The 21294-nt window shown below is 46.0% G+C and overlaps 1 protein-coding gene across 7 annotated transcripts in view; it reads left to right on the top strand.

Moving 5' to 3' along the window:
* Tnik (TRAF2 and NCK interacting kinase) overlaps positions 1-21294 on the top strand; it is a 401320-nt gene that overhangs the window by 289253 nt on the left and 90773 nt on the right. For all 7 annotated transcript variants that reach the window (XM_048452645.3, XM_048452644.3, XM_085682322.2 and 4 more), the window contains exons 10-12: positions 7370-7545; positions 13454-13520; positions 20086-20290. In XM_048452645.3, coding sequence (XP_048308602.1) covers positions 7370-7545; positions 13454-13520; positions 20086-20290 — 448 coding nt within the window. The remainder of the gene's footprint in view (positions 1-7369; positions 7546-13453; positions 13521-20085; positions 20291-21294) is intronic.

Raw genomic sequence — 21294 nt, 5'->3', positions numbered from 1 at the left:
GTGTGTGTGTGTGTGTGTGTGTGTGTGTGTGTGTGTGTGTGTGAGACCATGCGTCTGCAGGTGCACATGTGTGCTTGAGTGCAGAGGCCATGGGTTGACCTCAGTTATCGTTCACGGTGGCTTTCTTACCTTAGTTTTATAGAAAGGGTGTTTCATTAAACAGAGGTCGCCACTTTGTCTGGACTGGCTGCCCAGTGAGTCCCAGCAATCCCCCTGGCTCAGTTTCCATAACACTGAGGTTACAGACACATGCTACTGTACCTGGCTACTGTACTATGTGTGTTCTGGGGATCTGATCTCGGGTCCTTGTGCTTGCCGGACAAGCACTGTACTGACTTAGCCATGTGCACAGCCTCTCTGAGATCTTTTGAATTATCTCGGATCCCTCTCTAGGTCCTTCTGGGTGGATTAAAAGGATGCATACCACAGCTTGCAGGTGACATTCTGTATGCTACCTACCATTCATCTTGAACTAGCAGCTTCATTACCTGCCGTCTGTACAGCACATTGTTAACCCTATCCTCAAGGCAAAGAGCTATTTGCCAAAATGGATCCCAAGTAATGGCATGAAAACGCCATGATTTATGACCACAGTGTGTTTTCCCGACTACATGACACTTTTCATCAGAGAGGTGATGATTTAGAGTCAGCCCATTAGATTGACTGACTTCTAGTCCTCAAGACAGTGGTTCCCCGCGCACCCACACAGACCCGCTAATGGTCCATGCGATGTCTCTGGCATGGGAAATTGTGGGTCTTTGTGGGGTTTTTTTTTAGTTCCTTTCTCTCTGTGACAGGGCATGCTGGCTTCCTATTTTGGGGAGAGCAGTATAACCTTTGTTCTTAATAAGCTTGTCCTGACATGAAGGTGACTTGTTCTAAAGAGCTACCACATGCACACTGTCACAAGGGGGCATGATGGGAATGTGGATGGCGAACGATCCGGTGAGGTCTGAAGACGGAGTCCTCGGGTTAAGCCAGATATGAACTGTCACTTCCGTGTGTAGTCTTTATGTCTTATTATTCTGTAACAAAAATCTGATGCTCCCCCTCCCCTGCTACAGAAGTGGCATGGCCTCCTGTTGCATTCTTTTATCTCTGGTTCTTCTTGTCTTGGAGTTAATCCCTGCCCACCTGTGACCTCCTTCTATTTTTCCCCCTAGATGTAAGTCCTGGGCAGCTCAACTGAAAAGGAACAAGTCATTTGGCCCTTTTTGTAGGACTTGAGGCTCAGGCCCTTGACTGGCATCCTCGTGTTTCCCACCCACAGGCACACACCCACCACATAGAGCAGGCTTAATTAGTACCAATCAGCTGGTAATGACATAGCAACCCCAGCTGAACGGAGGAAAGGCACACTACAGAGAGAGGGGAAGGAAACAGAAAAGCCACAAGCAATGACAGTCTCTAAGTCGCCAGACCGGCAAGGGGAGTGTGAGTTGCTATTGGTAACCAGAGGCAAAGCTTTTCTGCTCTCCTTCCTCTCAGGGGGTCACCATGGTACCAGGCATGTTCTCTCCCCAGCAACAGCCTTTCATTGGGCACCATATAGCCTGTGGTGACAGAGCACAGGAGGGCCCTTCCTCTCTCTGCTGAGATTTCTTCTCTCTCCTCCCTGGATCCCACTCCTGGAGAGGGGAGCCAGCTCAGTTCCCTCCCCTGGAAGCAACAGTGACATAGCAAAGCCTGCTGCCTGCCAGGTTTCTGCTTGGAGTGTGCCAAGCTCCCTAGGAGAGCCTGCTGTATGGCGCGGGTCTTACTTCCTGTCCCCTGTCGCTAAGCCTCCTCCTCTTTCTTCGCTCTTCTGGGGAGATATTTTGAGCTCACCCACAGAGGAACAAGCTGGCCATCCAGAGGCATGTCACCTAAGGGGCTGCGTCTATCCCTGCATCATTTCCGGGACAAAACTCCTGACAAAGCCCACAGTTAGAGAAGTGGCACGGTCCGTCACGAGGGGAAATTAAGGACATGGGGGTGTAAGACAGTTGTCACACTATGTCCGAAGTCAAGAGCCAGAGAAAGGTGAGTGCTGATATTCAGGTGTGCTCCTCCTTCCTCTTCATTAAGACAGAGACTCTAATCCATGCACAGTGCTGCCCACACTCAAGACGATCTTCCTCCCTAGATTGCACCTGCCGTCTGGTCGTGCCCTTACCACCACACTCGGGTGTGTGTCTCCCAGGTGATTCCAGGTCTCGGTAGGCCGGCAATGAAGATGAAACACCTCAAGCCCACCCTTTCCTGCTGGACACTCAGACATACTATTTAAGCTTTAAAATCCCACCCCTGGGCCTCGAAGACTCATGATCATCTCATAGCGCAACGTAGACTTAGTTCATCTATGAGAGTCCCCTAAATCTAAACAGTTTGAGATCTAATTGCTCAAAAGCCCAAAGTCTCTGGTGACACCCAAAGCAGTCTCTTAGCTGTGATAACCTGTAAAGTTAAAGACTAAGTCAACTATTTCCGGTTTACAATGCACAAAATGAAAGTTTTCCTTCTAAGAGGAAAGGACTATGGGCACAGAAAGGAAAAGTAGGGCATAGGCCGGGTCTGCATCGAGCATGGGAACCAAATCCCATAGCTCCATTCCAAGCATCTCACGCTGTGGTAGTGGCCTCTGGTCTCCACTGGCCTTGCCTCTCTTGCTCTATCTCCAGCACACACAGTCTGTCTTAGAATGGCTTTCCTCAGTGAACACCCCACAATCCTGGCTCTCTGATATCCTGAGTGAGGCTTCCTTTCACAGCCCTATGTCGGGGCTCATGGGGCCTTCCTGAAGGGGATCTGACTCGGCCACCCATTGCTTGACCTCAGCAGCTTTTGGAAACCTTGCCCACGGGGATCTGGGTCCTCTCATGTCAATCACTAACTAAGAAAACGCCCCTGTAAGACTTGTCTGCAGGCTGATCTGATGGAGGCATTCTCGCATTTGAAGATAGCTCTTCCCAAATGACCCTAGCTTGTATCACATTGACAAAAAAATCTAGCCAGTACACACCACACCCACAAGCCGCACTATTTTTCACACTCCATGCCTGCTGTCAGGGCACCTTTGTTTCGAGAAAGGATGAAGGTGTGTGTGTGTGTGTGTTCCAAATAAAATAATGATGATATAAAGTAGATGTCATGGAATATTCTAAATAAATTGAATTTGCTAGTTTGTATTGTGACTGCGCACTTTATCAAAATCAAAACCCATAAGCTTTGAAATTAACCTTTTCTGTTCAGTTTTCGCAAATCAAATATACTTAGATCAATTCCCTTAATGAACATTGTACAGTCACATGCTTGATAGCATTTTAGCTAGCAATGGACAGGACCACCTGGTGACTCTGGCCAACTCAACTGGACATATATGTTCTGTGATGTCTCATAACAACAATGCCATATTTCAAACATCTCCCTGTCACTGAACAGGGCTTGACAGTGCCCATTTTATTCAACAGAAGTGTGTGCGTGTGCGTGTGTGTGTGCATGCGCACACATGGATGGGGGATGTTAGTGATGTCTAATTTCTGTGTTGCAGAATTTTCTCTTCCTTGAGTTCAGTGATGCTCAGACAATGGTCAAATGTCCCTGCAGTGTGCCAGTGCTAATCACAAGAAGCATTTTAAAGGAATTAACTTACTTAATCACTGTAGTGGTATTTTGAGATAAGTTCTGGAGACGTCTGTATTTGCAGTCACAGAAATGGGCCCGGAAGAGTTAAGCCGTTTGTCGTGATGAAGTCCAAGGAAGAGAAAGGGGGTATGAGAACTAGCACAGGGCCATGACAGACTTTCAAGGCCAAATTTGCCACTGTGGATGTACAGTGGCTATTGTAAGCAGCTTCAGTGTGTAACTGGGTGAGTCTGTCAGACCTCAGACTGTGAACACCAAACACTGGCATTCCCTCTCCATCCACCATCATCCATCTCTCGTGCTCATCAGCTCTTGACATGCAGCACTTCATCCGCCTCTTGGCAAGGCTGTGTCTTGCCTTCCTGAAGGTTATCTCTTATTATTTAAGTTATTTTTAATTATTTAATTATGTTATTATTATTATTATTATTATTATTATTATTATTATTACTCTAAGAAACAATGCTAAGTTACCAACAGTACTCTAAATTTACTTTGAACCCATTGAAGCACCCAGTGAGCGGGTATTCAGCACCCATAAAGTACTTTCACCTGTAATTAAATGTGCAATTAAACGTGTTGATTCCTTGGTCACACTAACTTAAAAAATAAGTGACTCCTTCTTTGCTGATGTGGGGCATTTGCTTTGGTTTTTTTTTTTTTTTGTGGAGACAGGGTTCCTCTGTACAGCTTCATATATATATATATACATATATATATACATACATACATATATATTTTCAAACTCCTGGTGATCCTCCTGCCTCAGCCTTCCAAGTTGCTGGGATTTGGGGAATGTGCCAACACACTGGACTGGAGAATATGTTTTAAGGGATCAGCATTATCTCTTCAAATGATGCCCTGCCAGCTTTATAGAACACAGTACATTATCTCCGTCATTCGGGAGCCAAGCCATTCTCTGCAAGCTCTGGCAAGGGAACTCTCACAGCTGGCTCTGCTAGTGGAGCACTGCTAACACACAGTTCTAGTTCTGCCTGCACAACTGGAGGGTTTTCTGGCTTTTTTTTTTTTTTTGGTTGTTTTGTTTTCAGATGTCAGTGTCAGAGAAAGGAATACACAGTCTATTGAGGTCTGGATCTCATTTCTCAAATTGGATGTGATTGCTTTTATTTATCACCCTCTAATTAATAGCAGAGCACTTTACAATAAAAAAACAAGCACTTCTTCCTAGCTGCCAGTGAATGAGAGAAGTGCTGTTTCATTCCTTGTGAATATTTAATAGCTCTGTTGTAAGTCGCTTTTGTTTCCATTTTTTTGATGCTGATTTTCCTGCCCACAGCAGCCCTGTGTGGAATTTGCCAGGTTTGCTACTGTTTTTTGAGCTTAGTGTTATAATTCCCAGTTCATTCTTTAGATGAGTCTTTTTTTCAGTATTTTTATTTGATTGATCTGAGAAAGAAAATCATACTACTCCTTGCAACCAATCTCTATGTCTCTCTCTCTCTCTCTCTCTCTCTCTCTCTCTCTCTCTCTCTCTCTGTGTGTGTGTGTGTATGTGTGTGCGTGCGTGTGTGTGTGTGTGTGTAGTATACGTATGTGGGCTAGAGCACATGCACATTTGCGCACACATATTTGGAAGCCAAAAGACAGTGTCAGGTGACCACCTCAATCCCTTTCATCTCGCTGTTGAGACTGTCTCTCACAGAACCTGGAACTTACTAACAGGCTAGACTACTAGCTCTAAGGATCTGCTTGTTCTGTGCCCCATTCCCAACAGAGGGATGCTAGGTGCACACCGCCATTCTAGCTGTGCACGTGGATGCTAGAGGTGCACACCGCCATTCTAGCTGTGCATGTGGATGCTAGAGGTGCACACCGCCATTCTGGCTGTGCACATGGATGCTAGAGGTGCACACCGCCATTCTAGCTGTGCACATGGATGCTAGAAGTGCACACCGCCATTCTAGCTGTGCACGTGGATGCTAGAGGTGCACACCGCCATTCTAGCTGTGCACGTGGATGCTAGAGGTGCACACCGCCATTCTGGCTGTGCACATGGATGCTAGAGGTGCACACCGCCATTCTAGCTGTGCACGTGGATGCTAGAGGCCCAAATGCAGGTCCTCGAGCTTGCACAGCAAGCACTTTATCCACCGAGCCATCTCCCCAGTCCGCAGACCTCCCTTTAGGCTCCTCACAAGCACAGATTGGGATGCAGCCAGAACACACTGTTGTCAGACACATTCATGTGTACGCTAGTGCATTCATTCACTGCACGTGTAGAACAGGCAGTTTGCTCACAATGTGACAATGACTTGGGCACTTCCCGACACCTCTGAAAACTTCCAGTGAGGAAGAACAGAGTTTCGGCTGGAGGACATCAAAGCAGGTATATGGATAGTTCTGTTCTCACTATTTCTAGTTCATGACTTAGCCAACCCGAATTCATCTGTGAGAGAGGCAGTGGCTAAGGATGCTACATTGCTTTTAGATGGATGCGAGATACTTTAAAAATGTATACATAGTTTAGAAATGTAAGAAGAAAATATATTATTTGAAAAATGTGGCATAAGGTAAGAAATTGCTTTGATGTGGGCAGAAGCAGATAATATCCTAAATGTATTCTATCTGGAATTATTTTCTTTGCATATATAATATATAGTAAGCATTCTCTGTGTGTATGTGTGTGTGCGTGTGTGCATTCATGGTTCATGGTGTGTGTGTGTGTGTGTGTGTGTGTGTGTGTGTGTGTGTGTGTGTAGGCAAGAACATGCACATGCAGAGGTCAGGGGACAACTTTCAGGAGTTGGTTCTCTCGTCCACATTGTTGATGCAGGTCTCTCCTGACGCTTGTATGTTGACCTCTGTTCCAGGACCCTCAGCGACAGGAGACATCCTTTAAGTCTCTCCCACCTCCCTCTAGGGTTAGGATAGCAGCTGCTCAGTACCCACCAGGCTTTACCTGCTGAGCCTTCTCCCACCCCTTGCACTTGGATGCTGGAGCACATGCTACACATGATATTCTGTGTGCAGAAGACGCTTCTTGAGCCTGAACTACATACATTTCTGCAAAATGTCCCTGTTGGGGAATTTGAGAAAGGATCCTTCTGGGATCCACAGTACAGCCCCAGGAGGCCGACAGAGAGCAAAAGGAAATGGCTCCCTGCTGAGTAGGCAAGCTGCTCAGGTATCAGTGGTCCTAATGCGCTGTTTATGGAGAGCTCCCAAGGCATCTGGGAAGCAGGGAACGTCATTACTTCTGACTCTGGATCACTCCTGGAAACTTCCAGCAGAAACACACATGCCCCACCCACGGTTCCTGGCACCAGTCCACAGTTACTTCAGCCGCCTTGGGGCCTTGCCACCCTGATCACCTGTGTGGTATCTGCCTCCAGGCCTTCCCTGCTCCCAGACCTTCTTAGTATAGAGTTTATCTAGGAGGAAGCCTGGCTTTATAGGGGTCATAGATAAAGTGCTGCTTGCTTCCCATGGAGGTCATTTCCTCTTGATTCCTCTCAATCTTTTGTGTAAGGGACTGTTCCCTGTGTGACAATGTTCCCATGCATATAATAACTACCATATGTTTCGTTATGTGTATGCTGATTGTGATCTGACCTTTAAACTTTATTGTGCTAATATATTAAAGTTGGTTTGTGATTGGATGATCCCTGTACTCACAGTATGGCCTTCCCCCCCCCCTTTTTAAGGCCATATTTCAAAAGATGTATTTTCTTTTCTTTTATGTTATCATTTTATCTGTGAGTTCATCTCTTTTGTTTGGCAGGTCAAAAAAATTCCAGTCATTTATTGAGAGCTGCTTGGTAAAGAACCACAGCCAGCGACCAGCCACAGAGCAGCTGATGAAGCACCCGTTCATTCGAGACCAGCCTAATGAGAGGCAGGTCCGCATCCAGCTGAAGGACCACATCGACAGAACAAAGAAGAAGCGGGGAGAAAAAGGTTCGCTGCACATTTGTATTTCTGAGAAGGAAACAAAGGACAGAGTGTTATTCTTTCGGGTGAGGGACGGCCTGGTAGATCACAGCCTTGAGCATCAGTGGGATGAAATCACCATTGAAGGCAATCTCCATGGGAAAAACAGGCCTGTGGCAAAGGCTCCTCTTCTAGATAGCAAACAAAGCCAGAAGCTCGTCAATGACAAGTGATTTATCTTAACTCAAATGAATATTCACATTTCAAAAAGTGACAGCTACACATGGCAGACAACCTACAGAATTCATCTAGTTGACATTTTTCTGTATTGACAGTCATCAGCGTTTATGTCTCTGTGCTCCGAGACCTGTTTCTAATTCAGTTGTGTAGAACTCAAACAGAACTCCTTTCTGGGTCAGTCATAGAGAGGCTACTAGGTTGTCAGGCTAGTGGCAGGGCATCAGATTTTGAGTCAAAGGTCCTGAGGTGCACTTCTTCATTTTGTAGATGCACAAATTCCTCTCCCATAATCTTCTCTGTGCCATGGAGAGCACAGGAGCCCAGATTTGAGACACTGAGACCATGCCCAAGTTGCTAGAATGGTGGCTTACAGCTGCATGTTCTGGTGCAGGGCCTGTGGCCAGCTGAGCATAAGGTAGGGAAGACGGGAAACCTAGGGCTTGACAGGAGTTCTAGGGAGGCCAGAGGCTAGAGGAGGTTGGTGTGCTAGACCAGAGGCTAAAGGAGGTGGGTGTGCAAGACCAGAGGACAGAATAGGTGGATGTGCTAGACCAGAGGCCAGAGTAGGTAGATGTGCTAGACAAAAGGCTAAAGGAGGTGGGTGTGCAAGACCAGAGGACAGAATAGGTGGATGTGCTAGACCAGAGGCCAGAGTAGGTGAGTGTGCTAGACCAGAGGCTAGAGTAGGTGGGTGTGCTAAACCAGAGACCAGAGTAGGTAGGTATGCTAGACAGGAGGCTACAGTAGGTAGGTGTGCTAGACAGGAGGCTAGAGTAGGTGGGTGTGCTAGACCAGAGGCTACAGTAGGTGGGTGTGCTAGACCAGAGACCAGAGTAGGTAGGTGTGCTAGACCAGAGGCTGCAGTAGGTGGGAGTGCTAGACCAGAGGCTACAGTAGGTGGGAGTGCTAGACCAGAGACCAGAGTAGGTAGGTGTGCTAGACCAGAGGCTGCAGTAGGTGGGTGTGCTAGACCAGAGGCTGCAGTAGGTGGGTGTGCTAGACCAGAGGCTGCAGTAGGTGGGTGTGCTAGACCAGAGGCTGCAGTAGGTGGGTGTGCTAGACCAGAGGCTGCAGTAGGTGGGTGTGCTAGACCAGAGGCTGCAGTATGTGGGTGTGCTTTTCCCAGTTTCTTCTTCTCCACCCTCTCCCCTGTCCTTAGCACAGGGCAGCAGACAGAAGGCAGCAGACAGCACAAGATGGAAGCCTCTCACTGTGTATATATGTTTCTTTGACATTGTAATAACATAGCAGCAACAAATGTTGTGAGGAGAGGCATGGAGGTGGGGTGGTAAACAGACTGGATTGACAAGTAGCATCAGCAGAAGCCAGGGAGGTGGACAACTCTTCAGCCACCCTTCAAGAAAAAGACCCCTTCTTTATGAGTCAGTTTCAGGGACCCCGAAAGAGTTCAGTTTGCTGAGACTCAGAAGTGGGAGGTCATGAGGCCTCCGTTGCCAGTGTTGGTCAGCAGGTATAAAATGTTTATGGGGTCCCAACGACCAGCCCAGCTGGAGCTGCTAGACCCGAAAAGAAAGCTGTAGGCTGGTGTCAGAGAGATCTAGATCTCTGACTTTTCCACAACTCCTTGTTTTAGTCTTGGACCATGCCATTAAGTGAAATGTTCAAAACCGCACTTGAGAGCATTATGTCAAATATACAGCCATTAAGTGCCTATTCTTTAAGAGGGAGTTTATATGTACATACTGAGTAGGCTAAATAGTCTGACTGCTTTAAGGTTCAAATTCTGGATTCATATTCCAACTGTGACTCTGTTATGTGAAATTCACCCCCATGTTGACAGAGGTTTCTGTCCCCTCTGGTCCCGCAGCCTTTCAGTCCCTAAAGAAGTACACAGAGGTCTACATTAATTATAAATTGGTTGGCCTATTAGCTCAGGCTTTCTTATTTACTAATTCTTACATCTTAAATTAACCCATTATTGTCTATGTTGGCCACGTGGCTTGGTACCTTTTTATCAGTGAGGCGTTTGCTTCTTGCTTCCTCTGTGTCTGGCTTCCTCTGTGACAACTGCATACTCAACTTTTCCTCCTTCCAGAATTCTCCTGTTCTTATCACCCCACCTGTACTTCCTGCCTGGTCACCCCACCTATACTTCCTGCCTGGCTACTGGCCAATCGGTGTTTTATTAAACCAATACAAGACCATTGTTCCACAGCAAGCCCAGTTTTCTCATCCCTTCAAAAGGGACTGGGAAACCACAGTGACATCATAGCTTCTTGCCTAGCATCATTGCAAGACTGAAGAAGATGGTGTATGCAAAACGCTTAATGCTGTATCTAGTACATAGCTAAACTTTGATACTTACTCAGTCTATTTTTTATTGACCCATCACTTTTGGGAACTGTTCAGGGGACCTTCTGATGATTCAGGGAATAAAATTGTGAAAAATTTGTGTTTCAGGTTGTTTTCAAATTTTGGTGCCACAAATACTGAAATGTAACATAGAAATTGTGGTTCCATCATGATTGGAAGGCAACTTCATTCTCTGTAGTGTGGAAAAGCAGGGGACCTGGAGCTAAGTACATGTAAGGGCTGTATCAAAATGAAAGGAATCAGGATTTCTCTTTGGGCTTAAATCTACCAGAATCTTAGTTTTGGTCTTATTTTTTGTCTATTCCCAAAGAAGAGGATTATATCAGACAAGCTCTCTTTCTATGTATTCAATCTGAATAAGTGATTTGATTTGATCTCTCAAATTCTAAAAATACTTATTAATTTTTTAATTTATTAGATGTTTTTAAAAAAAATACCAATCCAAATTCTCACTCCCTCCCGTCCTCCTGTTCCCTCCACCCCACCACCATCTAATCCTCAGAGATGGTAAGGCACATTGCTTTGTGGAAGGTCCAAGGCCCTCCCTACTATATCTAGGCTCAGCAAGGTATACATCCAAAGAGAATAGGATCCCAAAAAGCCAGTACATGCAGTAGAGATAAATCCCGGTGTACCAGTGGCCCCTCAGTCTGCCCCAGCCATACAACTGTCCACCACATTCAGAGGGACTATGGTTGCTCTTTCCCAGTCCAGCAGGAGTTTGTGAGCTCTTATTAGCTTAGGTAAACTCTTTCAGTGAATGAACTGATCATGGCCTTGACCTCTTTGCTCATATTTTCATTCCTTCTGCCCTTCAACTGGACCTTGGGAGCTCAGTCTGCTCTGAAGTGGATCTCTGCCTCTGTTTCCATCTGTTGTTGGACAAAGTTTCCATGGTGATATTTAAGATAATCATCAGTCTGAATACAGGGCAAGGCCATTTTGGGCACCCTCTCCTCTATTGCATTGGGCCTTAGCTGGAGTCATCCTTGTGGATTCCTGAGAATTTCTCTAGAGCCAGATTTCTGCTAGCCCTATAATGGCTCCCTCAATCAAGATATCTCTTTCCTTGCTCTCATATCTGTCTTTCCTCCATCTTGACTATCCCATTCCCTCAAGTTCTCCTCAACCTTCCCCTTCTCCTCTCCTCTTCCCTTTCTCCCCCGGCCCCCATGCTCCAAATTTTGCCAGGCAATTTTGTCTGTTTTTAATTTCCAGGTGGGTCTATATATGTTTTTATTTGTGAGTACCATCTGCATGCAGTGCCCTTGGTGGCCAGAAGAGGGCATCAGATTCCCCTGGAACTGGAGTTGCAGGTAGTTGTGAGCCCTCCAATGTAGATGAGGGAACCAAACCAAGGTCCTCTGCAAGAGCAGCACATGCTCCTATCTGTTGAGCCATCTCTTCAGGCCTTCTCACATTAAAAATAATATTTGTTTAATTTGTATATATGTATACCACTATGTGTATGGTACCACAGTCTAGAAGAGGGTATCAGATGCCATGGAACAGGAGTTCCAGATGTGTGGTACCCACAGAGTCTAGAAGAAGGCATCAGATCCTGTGGAACAGGAATTCTAGATGGTTGTGAGACTCCATGTGCGCGCTGGGAATCAACCCTGGTCCTCCAGAAAGTGGTGTTAACTGCTGAGTCACCTCTCTAGCTCTAATCCACTTTTTATTTTTTTTTAACCTTTTCCATTAGATCTCTTTATGACTAGCTTTTGGTAGAACTAAAGTTTTATTTTTTACTGCTGTATATGACCTGTAGTACAAAGGAAATCAAGCTCAGATCTGATAAAAAAAAAATGTTAAAATCGGAAAGACTGGCAAGTTAAAGGTTCACATTAGAAAACAGACACGATTGGGGTGACCGTGTGCTTCTTTGTTCACTACAGCTTCCTTCGTTAGGTAAAAAACGAACACCGTTTTTCCATTGTAAGAACTCGCTTTTTCGATATGAGGTACAGATATTCGATTGCAGGTTCTTTACGTTTTGTGAAAACATTTTTTAAAAACAGGCAGCCTGAGAGCTTGCCGCTCACCTAGTGTGAGACTTGCTTGGCATTTATACAGTGCACACAAGCTCACCCCATTTCCCTTTCCTTCATCCTCTGATCTCTGCATAGATTTTCAACCAATCTGGTTTTTTTTGTAAATACTGCCTCCTAATGGAAATATAGCAAAATTGCAATTTCAGTCCTGTTGAATGTCTTCAGGCTAGTAATTAATAACCCACAAAGAAGTGACAGTCCTGTGGCATCTTGTTTTGCTTCAATGCTTCTCCAAGGGCTTCTCACACCTATAGAAAAGTACTGAGCACAGCACCGGGAGTCACTGTACCCCGGTGGCCTTGATTTCGCCATCTGCTTTCCCACCGCCAGACACCTGCCTTCTCAGGACTCGCTGTTCCTCGAGCCGATAATGGGGACAACCTCAGTGGGGGGCACATCATTCACAGTGTCATTTGCCTGTCCTTCCTGCTGTGGCCAGCGAAAGGGCCACTGACCTTCCAGGAGCCAGCTCAGCACCTGCTCAGTGCTCACTACTTCCAGCCTCCATTCTGAGCAAGGGGAGACAGCTGCTCCCCAATCTCACTTTTCATTGTCTTGTGTGTGCATCTGCATGGGATGGAATATGTTAGGGGAAACTTTGGTTTTCACATTGAACCTTTTCAATACTGAATTCTAAATATACATCCCAGATGGACCTTTTATTAATATAAAGACGTTGTAAGTTTGCAATCTGACTACCTCCCTTATTTTAGAGGACTCTCATCGTAAGTAAATGAGAGAACAACTCTGAAACATTTAACTCGAGTTGCTCACATGTGAGATGCCCACCAGAACATTCGTTTCCTGTCTTTATAGCCATGGAAATGGCAATCTTGCATTCCTGCTTGTGTCTTTCTCATTATATATTGATAATGTCTAAAGCAAATATTCAATCTTATTATACATTAACTTGTTTATTATCTTAGTAAATTAAATGAATGTTCCTAGTGAATCAATCACATTTACCTATTCTTTAAAAAACAAAAAAAGGAGTGGGGCTAAATTTAGGATTCCCTGCACTTCCCATGTTCTAAGCTTTTAGTATAGATTAGTGTAGAGATCATGCGTTGCTACCAGGTAGTACACACTGTACATGCTTTTGTGATGTATTCTCCTGTGCTGGCTCATGGCAGCCCTGTCACAGACAGGTGAGTTTTGTATTTCGGCTTCATCGTCTCATGGGATTGGGGCTACAAATGAGGTCCTTTGACACAGTTCTGCGGCTCATGGACGTTTATGAAGCAGGGGTGGTCTGCTCTGAGCGCCAGCACCATCTTCTACACTAACCCTCTGTGCTCTCTCTCCAGATGAGACTGAGTATGAATACAGTGGAAGTGAGGAGGAAGAGGAAGAGAACGACTCCGGAGAACCCAGGTATGAGGAAGGCCTTCCGACGACCAGTCTGGAGCTGCACTCTCCTTTGGATTTATTGTTCTTGTCTCAAGGAGTGCACCAGGAGTTAATGTCTCACCCACACACATACTCATTGGTGTGTGAAATTTTCCCTAGGCAGACTCTTACAAACAATGCAGAAATCAGCATATTCTTTATCTTACCCACCAAGAGGAATGGCCCTGCATTCTTGACCTTGTTTCCTCGTACATGTAGATATGGAATAGGAAGGAAGCAATTACTTGGCTAGCACGGTGTTGAAAATATTTAAAATTGCGACTTTGGAGAGAGCTAAGGGACATTCCAGATTAGAGTCGGTCAGCTTGTGTCCTCCCTCTTGGAAGCCTTTCAGGTGGTCATGGCTCCTGATGCGTGTCTTGATATTTCACACGGACCACGGCTGGAGGAGGTGGTTCTAACTGTCCTCCAGAGGTGAACCCTGGTGGAAACATCCCCACCATTCATTCCTGTTGTCCCCTGGAGCCCAGTACTCTTTAATGTCGCTGTCTCACATTTGGAGCCCAACTTCCTTCCGTCTGTATTTATGGGTAACTGCGGCTGGTGTGCTCACGGTGCTGGGGTTTCTCTGTGGTGAAAGTGTTGCAAGGGCAGCAGCTCTGTGAATCCCATGAACCATGCACTGGTAATTGCAGAGAAAGTGCACAAGTGGAAAGGTCACGGGCCCATGCCCTCCGAGGTGTCTAGCCCTCGGATTGCAGCGTAAGGAGCAGGTGCTTCCTCACTGACAGAGTGTTCTGTTCTGCCAAGGGACCATGCAACAGAAATAAGCTAGACACAGAGTTTTCCCTCTTCTTCCTCCCTCCCTCCCTTCCTCCATTCCTCCCCTGTGCATGTTGATGTGTGTGGGTAACATATGTGGCCACATGAGGAGACGATCCTAGCTTGTTGTGTTGTTCTTGCGATAAGACGTTGACCAGAAACAACTTGGGGAGGAAAGGGTTTATTCTGCCGTGCAGATTGTAGTCCATCACGGAGAGACATCAAAGCAGAAACCTGGAAGCAGGGACTGACGCACAGACCATGGAGAAATTGGAGAAATGTTGGTTACTGGTTTGTTCCTCATGGCTTGCTCAGTCTGCTTTCTTACACAACCCAGGACCACCTGCCCACACTGGGCCCTAATCCCCCCCCCAGGCATGCCTAGTGGTCAGTCTGATAGTGACAATTCTTCAGCTAAGGTTACTTCCTCCCAGGTGACCCTAATTTGTATCAAGTTGACAAAAATTAGCCAATATAGACTTTAAAGGACGATCTCAGCTATCATTCATCAAGCATTATATTGTTTTTGTATATATGTGAAATATAGATGTGTGTGTATATATGATTTTTCATGTTATATTCCTTTATATATATATATGTGTGTATGTATGTATATATGGAAGGGCTTTTTTCATGTTATGTTCTGATCAGTTTCCCTCACCCACCTCCTTCCAGATCCTCCCCATCCACCCCACTCCATGCTCTTTCTTTCTCTTTCTCTCTTTAGAAAACAGGCAAACAAAACAATAACCACAAAAACATAACAAAAAGAAAAGAGCTCAGGAGACACAAAAACAAAGCAAAAAACCACAAAAGTACAAAACCAGAAGTCATAACATCCGAGCTAAAGACCAGGAAGGCCAAAATGCCTAAACAAAGCAAAATGAGGCACCACTATAACACAGTCCCATTGAGCTCAGTTTTGTGTTTTGAAACAAGGGCTCCAGTGGCCTTGCTCACTGCCTAGGCTAGGCCAACTGCCCAGTGAGCTCCTGGGATCCTGCGGTCTCCCCTACCAGCACTGAGATTGCGAGCAATTGCTACTACACCTAACTATTTTTGCGTGAACTCTGGCGATCCAAATGAGGTCCCCACCCTTGCACGGAAATGCTTTACTGACTGTGACGTTGTTCCAGCTTCTTGTTGTCTTTTGATGTCAGCAATTCTCCACCCGTGGGTCGCGACCCCTTTCGTGGTCACGTATCAGATATTTACACTCCAATTCACACCAGTAGCAAAATTACAGTTATGAAGCGGCAAAGAAATGATTTTATGACTGGGAGTCAGCGCCACATGAGGAGCGAGCTGTATTAGGGTTGCAGCATTGGGAAGGTGAGAACTCCTGCCTCAAGTCAACTTGAACCTGACAAGCTGGGTTTTTGTTAAGCCATCCTAAGAGGTTGGGACTGAGCTCACAAGGCCATTAGTTTTTCTCTCTCACCTGCCACAGGATTTCTCAAGGCTAAAGACTTAAGAAGAATACTTTTCTTCTGTCAGAACATGTTAGTTGCCCCCACTTGAGCTGCATGAAGACAATGGTCCCCAAACAGTGCCATGCAGAATGAACCCTTCTTTAGCAGCAAGAGTCCTGTTCCCTGCTGTCAGAGAAGCCAGACTCAGCTTCCAGCCCGAATGGCTGTGTCAGGTTGTGACTGTTCTTTAAATAGCTGAGAGATCCAAGCTTCCCAGGACTTTCAATGTGTCAGGGGTCACTTGGTGAGCCACCAGCTATAATTATAACATGTCGTTATATCATGGGGAAGATTATGCACCAAGTCCCATTTTGGAACAAGTCTAATTAGTCATCTTGAAATCCTAAAACGTAGAAAAAGCTGATGGTTTTCACATTTGAGACGTGAGACGATAGCTCAAGGGTGTCACCCGGTCATACACAGAATTAGCAATTGAGCCATTAATATAACTGCAGTTGAGATTAGTGGGGCATCCTTGTCTGCATGTGGCATTGGGTCCCCAACCTCATCACCTTTGCCCACAGCATCTCACAACATTTGACTTGTGTGTACAAGCACCACTGTTTGGAAGTTGCTTTAGAGTTTTACAGAGACACTAAGTTGTAGAGGGGGATCCCAGGAGACTCCCAAACTGCCCAAGGAATGCCCTCTGGGAAGATCTTGATCTTCCTTATGGCAACATCTCACACAGATTGTAACAGCTGGCCCAAACCGGCCTGATACACTTGTCCACTGCCTACAACCTGCCCCACATCCCAAAACTCTCGTTCCTATTGTCATCGCTGTCACCAGCAGACCAAATGAAAGTGCAAGCCATCCCTACCCTGCACATTAGATCTTTCCACAAACTTCATTAACTCTGTCCCCAAATACTTGATTGAGGTTCATTCCACTGCTCCCTGCTGGGTCAAGCTTCCACCAGGAAACACGGCTAGCTTTGCTCTCCTGTACATGCAGACTACAGTCCACTTGGAAGCCAGTGGATCTGCTCATGTCTGCTCAGCCGACAGACTTTGTATGCATGGCTCCCATGTACATCTATGTCCTTGATGATCTGTCTCTGATCATTCAAGTCTCACACTCCTTTTCGTTGCTTCTACCTCTGGAGGAAAGGCCAGAGACCAGTTCTGGGACAAGACCAGCCTGTTTCCACCAAGGACTAGAATTCCTTTCCCTTCTGCCTGGAGCAGCCTTTCTCTCCATCACTTCTCACGTCCCTGGAGTGGGCTTCCTGATGACCCTATTTAGAACAGAGCCCTAATCCTTATCTCAGCTCCCGGCCACTGTAAATTGTAACCCTTCTGTCTTAGTTTCTATTGCTGTGGCGAGACACCATGATCACAGCAACTCTTTTAAAGGAGAAAACCTTGAATTGGGGTGGCTTGCAGTTTCAGAGGTTTAATCCATTTTCATCATGATGGGGCATGTTAGCATGCAGACAAACATGGTGCTGGAGCAGGAGCTGAGAGTCCTACATCTTGCACATCAACAGGAAGTGGTCTATCTCACTGGATGTAGTTTGAGCATAGGAGACCTCAAAGTCCCCACAGTGACACACTTCCTCCAGTAAGACCACACCTACTCCAACAAGGCCACACCTCCCTCTAGTGCCACTCCCATTGGGGGGCCATATTCTTTCAACCACCGCACCTTTAAACTATCATTTCTGTCCTCTCTATGAATATTTTCTATTTTATTTCTATTAATTTGCCTGTCCATCTTTCTCACAAGAAAGCAACTGTAGAAAGAGATTATGTTTATTTGTTATAGAGGTTTTCTGGATTCTTCTCAGGGGAAAGAATTCTGTAGAGAAACAGTTCCAGTGGAAGTTTACACCACAAGACAAAGCAAGCGATCTGAGGAGAGTTTGGACTGGGCTGTCCCAAAGGATGGCAGCACTATGGGTTCTATCTTGTGGATTTTAAGAAATTTCTTAGGAATATCTATGAGGGAGATAGTATATTTATGGGGCAAAGTGAGACATTTTTATTCTCAAATCACAGTGAGCCAAGTCTTCCTTCTCAGTATTTCTCCCTCCATGAAATCCTCTAGAAAACCGCATTGAGAGATGTCAAAACCATAATGTAATGAATTATACTGAAACTGAGTCTTTTGAGGGTTCAGACTCTTTCTCATTGCACTTGGGTGGGAAAATCTCCTGGCACCTTAATTTGGGATATTTCAGTACAGTCTGTCAGCAGTCTTGAGGACATTCAACCACGAAGAGGTGTTCTGGTCATAATATGCCTAAGACATTAGTGAGTGGCAGTGGGTTTTTTTGGAGTGGGGGGATGTTCATCTCAGTGCACATGTGTATATAGTTATACAACCAAGGGTACCATCCTCCAGAAATAACCTTGTTACAGAGACAAGGTAACCTATTGCCCTGGGGCTTGCACAGTAGGCCATGCTATCTGGCAAATGAACCCCAGGAATCCACGTGCCTGCATCTCCCCAGCACTGGGGTCACAAATGCACGCTCAGCATTTTATGTGCACTCTGGGGATCAAACTCTGGTCCTTGAGTTTGTGTGATGAGCACTTGCTACCTCCACACCCCAAGCCTTGGTGTTTTGGGTTACCTCATACCTACCCCCTTTGGGAGACTAGCCAGAATCCATTATTGCGATGCTCATAGTGTTGGCCACTTACGAAGTGAGGCAGATTTGTGAAAGCTTGGTTTTCACTATAACCCACAGTAGTCCGGTTGGACACACAGAATGGGAATGGGCTGCTGTTCAAAACTCCCTCCTCTGAGCTCCAACCCCCATTTTTATTTTCTACCTAATATCTGGCTGGTGCGATCTCCCTATATGCTGTCCCAGTACCTGACACACAGCAGAAATGAGGAATTATGTGAATTATGAGTTTATTTTAGGTAGAAACTTTCACTAAAATTGAAGTCAGTGGTTCTCAGCCTTCCTAATCTTGTGACCCTTTATATAGCCCCTCATGTTGTAATGAGCCCCATCTATAAAGTTATTTTTGTTGCTCCTTCATAACTGCAATTTTGCTACTGTTATAAATCATTATGTAAATTCTGAAATGTAGTATACCCAGTAGTGCTGGGTTTAAAGAAACCTATGGGAGCCATCCTCCATCTTCCTGATGCCCATGAAGAACCAGAGATCGTAACTTTCAGTTGGTCATCTGCTGTTAGATTGGCCCTGGGAAGCCTGGGACCACCAGTAGTAATGCTGCAGTTTGTTCTCTCTCTCTCTCTCTCTCTCTCTCTCTCTCTCTCTCTCTCTCTCTCTCCACACACACACACACACTGACACACACAGATACACAAACATGCACATGCATGTGAGCACACGTACACTTGAACCTACAATGTTAAACATAACCTAGAAGTCAGTCTCCTCAGCATACACTTTATGATGAGAACCGTGCCCTTCAACAGGGGTGTATTGAGACAAGCCCCGGGCATCACGGACTGCACAAACTTGGCCTGAGATCCTTGTCAATCTTACCTTAAACTTTGCTTCTCCTGGTGTATTGCATCTTCCCCTGAGCAGCGTGACCTCTGCCTATTGGGCCTTGGGATAAGCTGTCAAGGATGTGCATATGAGGGCATTTGCTCCTGGAAATATAGTAAGGTGTGTGTGTGTGTGTGTGTGTGTGTGTGTGTGTGTGTGTGTGAGTGAGTGCTAGTATCTTCATGCACATGTATTTGTTCTGTGCTGCATTGTATGTGCATGCATGCATGTGTGCACAGGATGCACACATCTAGCTGTCAGAGAACAACCTCTGACGTTGGTCTTTCCTTCCACCATCTTGGAGACAGAGTCTGTAATTGAAGGCTGCTATGCACACCAGGTTAGCCGGCCTCCAAACTTCTGGACTCCTCCTCTGCCTTGCATCTTCCCAAAGGAACGTAGTATTACAAACTCATGTGCTATTGGACCCAGCTTTCTTTGTGGGCTCTGGGAAGAATAACTCAGGCTCATGCTGCCACAGCAATCTCTTTAACCATTGATCCATCTCCATAGCCCCTGATGTCTCTATATCTATATCTATATATCTTATATGTAGGAATAAACTTGCCTATGGCTTGGGACTTGCACACTCATTAAAGTGTTATGATCACACCCTTGCCGTGCACTGTGGAGAGAGTAGTGTGGCCAGTCCTAGAGAAGGATGTGATATTCCTTTAGGGAGAGAGATAGCATACGTATGGAAGGGTCATCTTGAAACAGGAGCAAAGCCTGTTCTCCCACATCCTCCCCCAGGACCCACAGTTGCGATGGCCCTCATCCCATGTGGCCTTTCCATGTTTTTTCCTGTCCACAGCTCGATTCTGAACCTGCCAGGGGAGTCGACACTGCGGCGAGACTTCCTGAGACTGCAGCTGGCAAACAAGGAGCGCTCAGAGGCCCTGCGGCGGCAGCAGCTGGAGCAGCAGCAGCGTGAGAATGAAGAACACAAGAGGCAGCTGCTGGCTGAGCGCCAGAAGCGCATCGAGGAGCAGAAGGAGCAGAGACGGAGGCTGGAGGAGGTGAGTACCACCAGGGCCACCACAGCCGCCTCGGGGCTGGTACCACCTGGCCGGTGTACATGCTTTTTGGTCACATCTTACAAAAAACACTTCCCTCACTCTCAGAATGGGGCCGTGACTTCCACCCCTCCATCCATCTTCACCTCTTAGTCTTTCCTTGACCATCTTATTAAGATACCATCCCTCTCCTTGCTGGAATGTTCTACTGCTTATCTCTATTGACAGGGCTCTGAACAACTTCAGACATTCCATATACAAGTCAAGCTCTCCATTGAAATGGGCATGGACTTCTTTTCTCCCCTGGCCTTCTCTAGTGCCTAAAATAGCATGTCACATATATTAGACACCTCAGGAATATTTGAGGAAAGAGTAAATTAGCATGCAAGTTAGTGAGCCAAGGACTGAGGTGAACGAAACTAACTAAACCACTAACTACACCATGGTTGATGGGCAGGTAAGAAAACACCAAGTAAGTAAAAGAAGACCCTGCGTATTCTCTTCTGGCATGGGGAGCCATGTTCCTCATGGCTCCTTCCTGCAGCTTGCAGGCAAGAACTGCAAGAACTCAGCAGCCAATGTTACTGTTGTCTGCACAGGGAGCCTCATCACTGGCCGTGGTCTCTTGGATGTTACCTGCCACACAAGGGTCTCACCCTTAGTCATTGGGGAAGTTAGGAGGCGAATGAGAGAGTCCCTAACTGTATGGGATGAGCGTGGTAATGTTAGGGGTCTCCCTATTCCAGTCTGCTCCCTGCTCATGAGTTCCCTTGTTTTGCTTTTGAAAATGGCTCGCTAGAGAGGGAGAGGGTCGGGGTTGCATGATCAGATCACTTTTAACGACCCATCACAGTTAAGATTCCCTCATTTAAGCCTAGGAGGACTTCAGGACTTCAGGGTTACCTTTCAGTAAATCCTGCCAACCCCATTAAGGCCTTGGACATTATTTTCAGACCTTTAACAACAATAATCCTCTACATGAACGGTGATTTGTTGACTGAGTGACT

This window comes from Myodes glareolus, chromosome 20, assembly GCF_982192425.1.
Source record: "Myodes glareolus chromosome 20, mMyoGla1.1, whole genome shotgun sequence".
In the NCBI taxonomy this organism is placed as follows: Eukaryota; Metazoa; Chordata; class Mammalia; order Rodentia; family Cricetidae; genus Myodes; species Myodes glareolus.
This window is presented reverse-complemented; position numbering and strand designations above follow the sequence as displayed.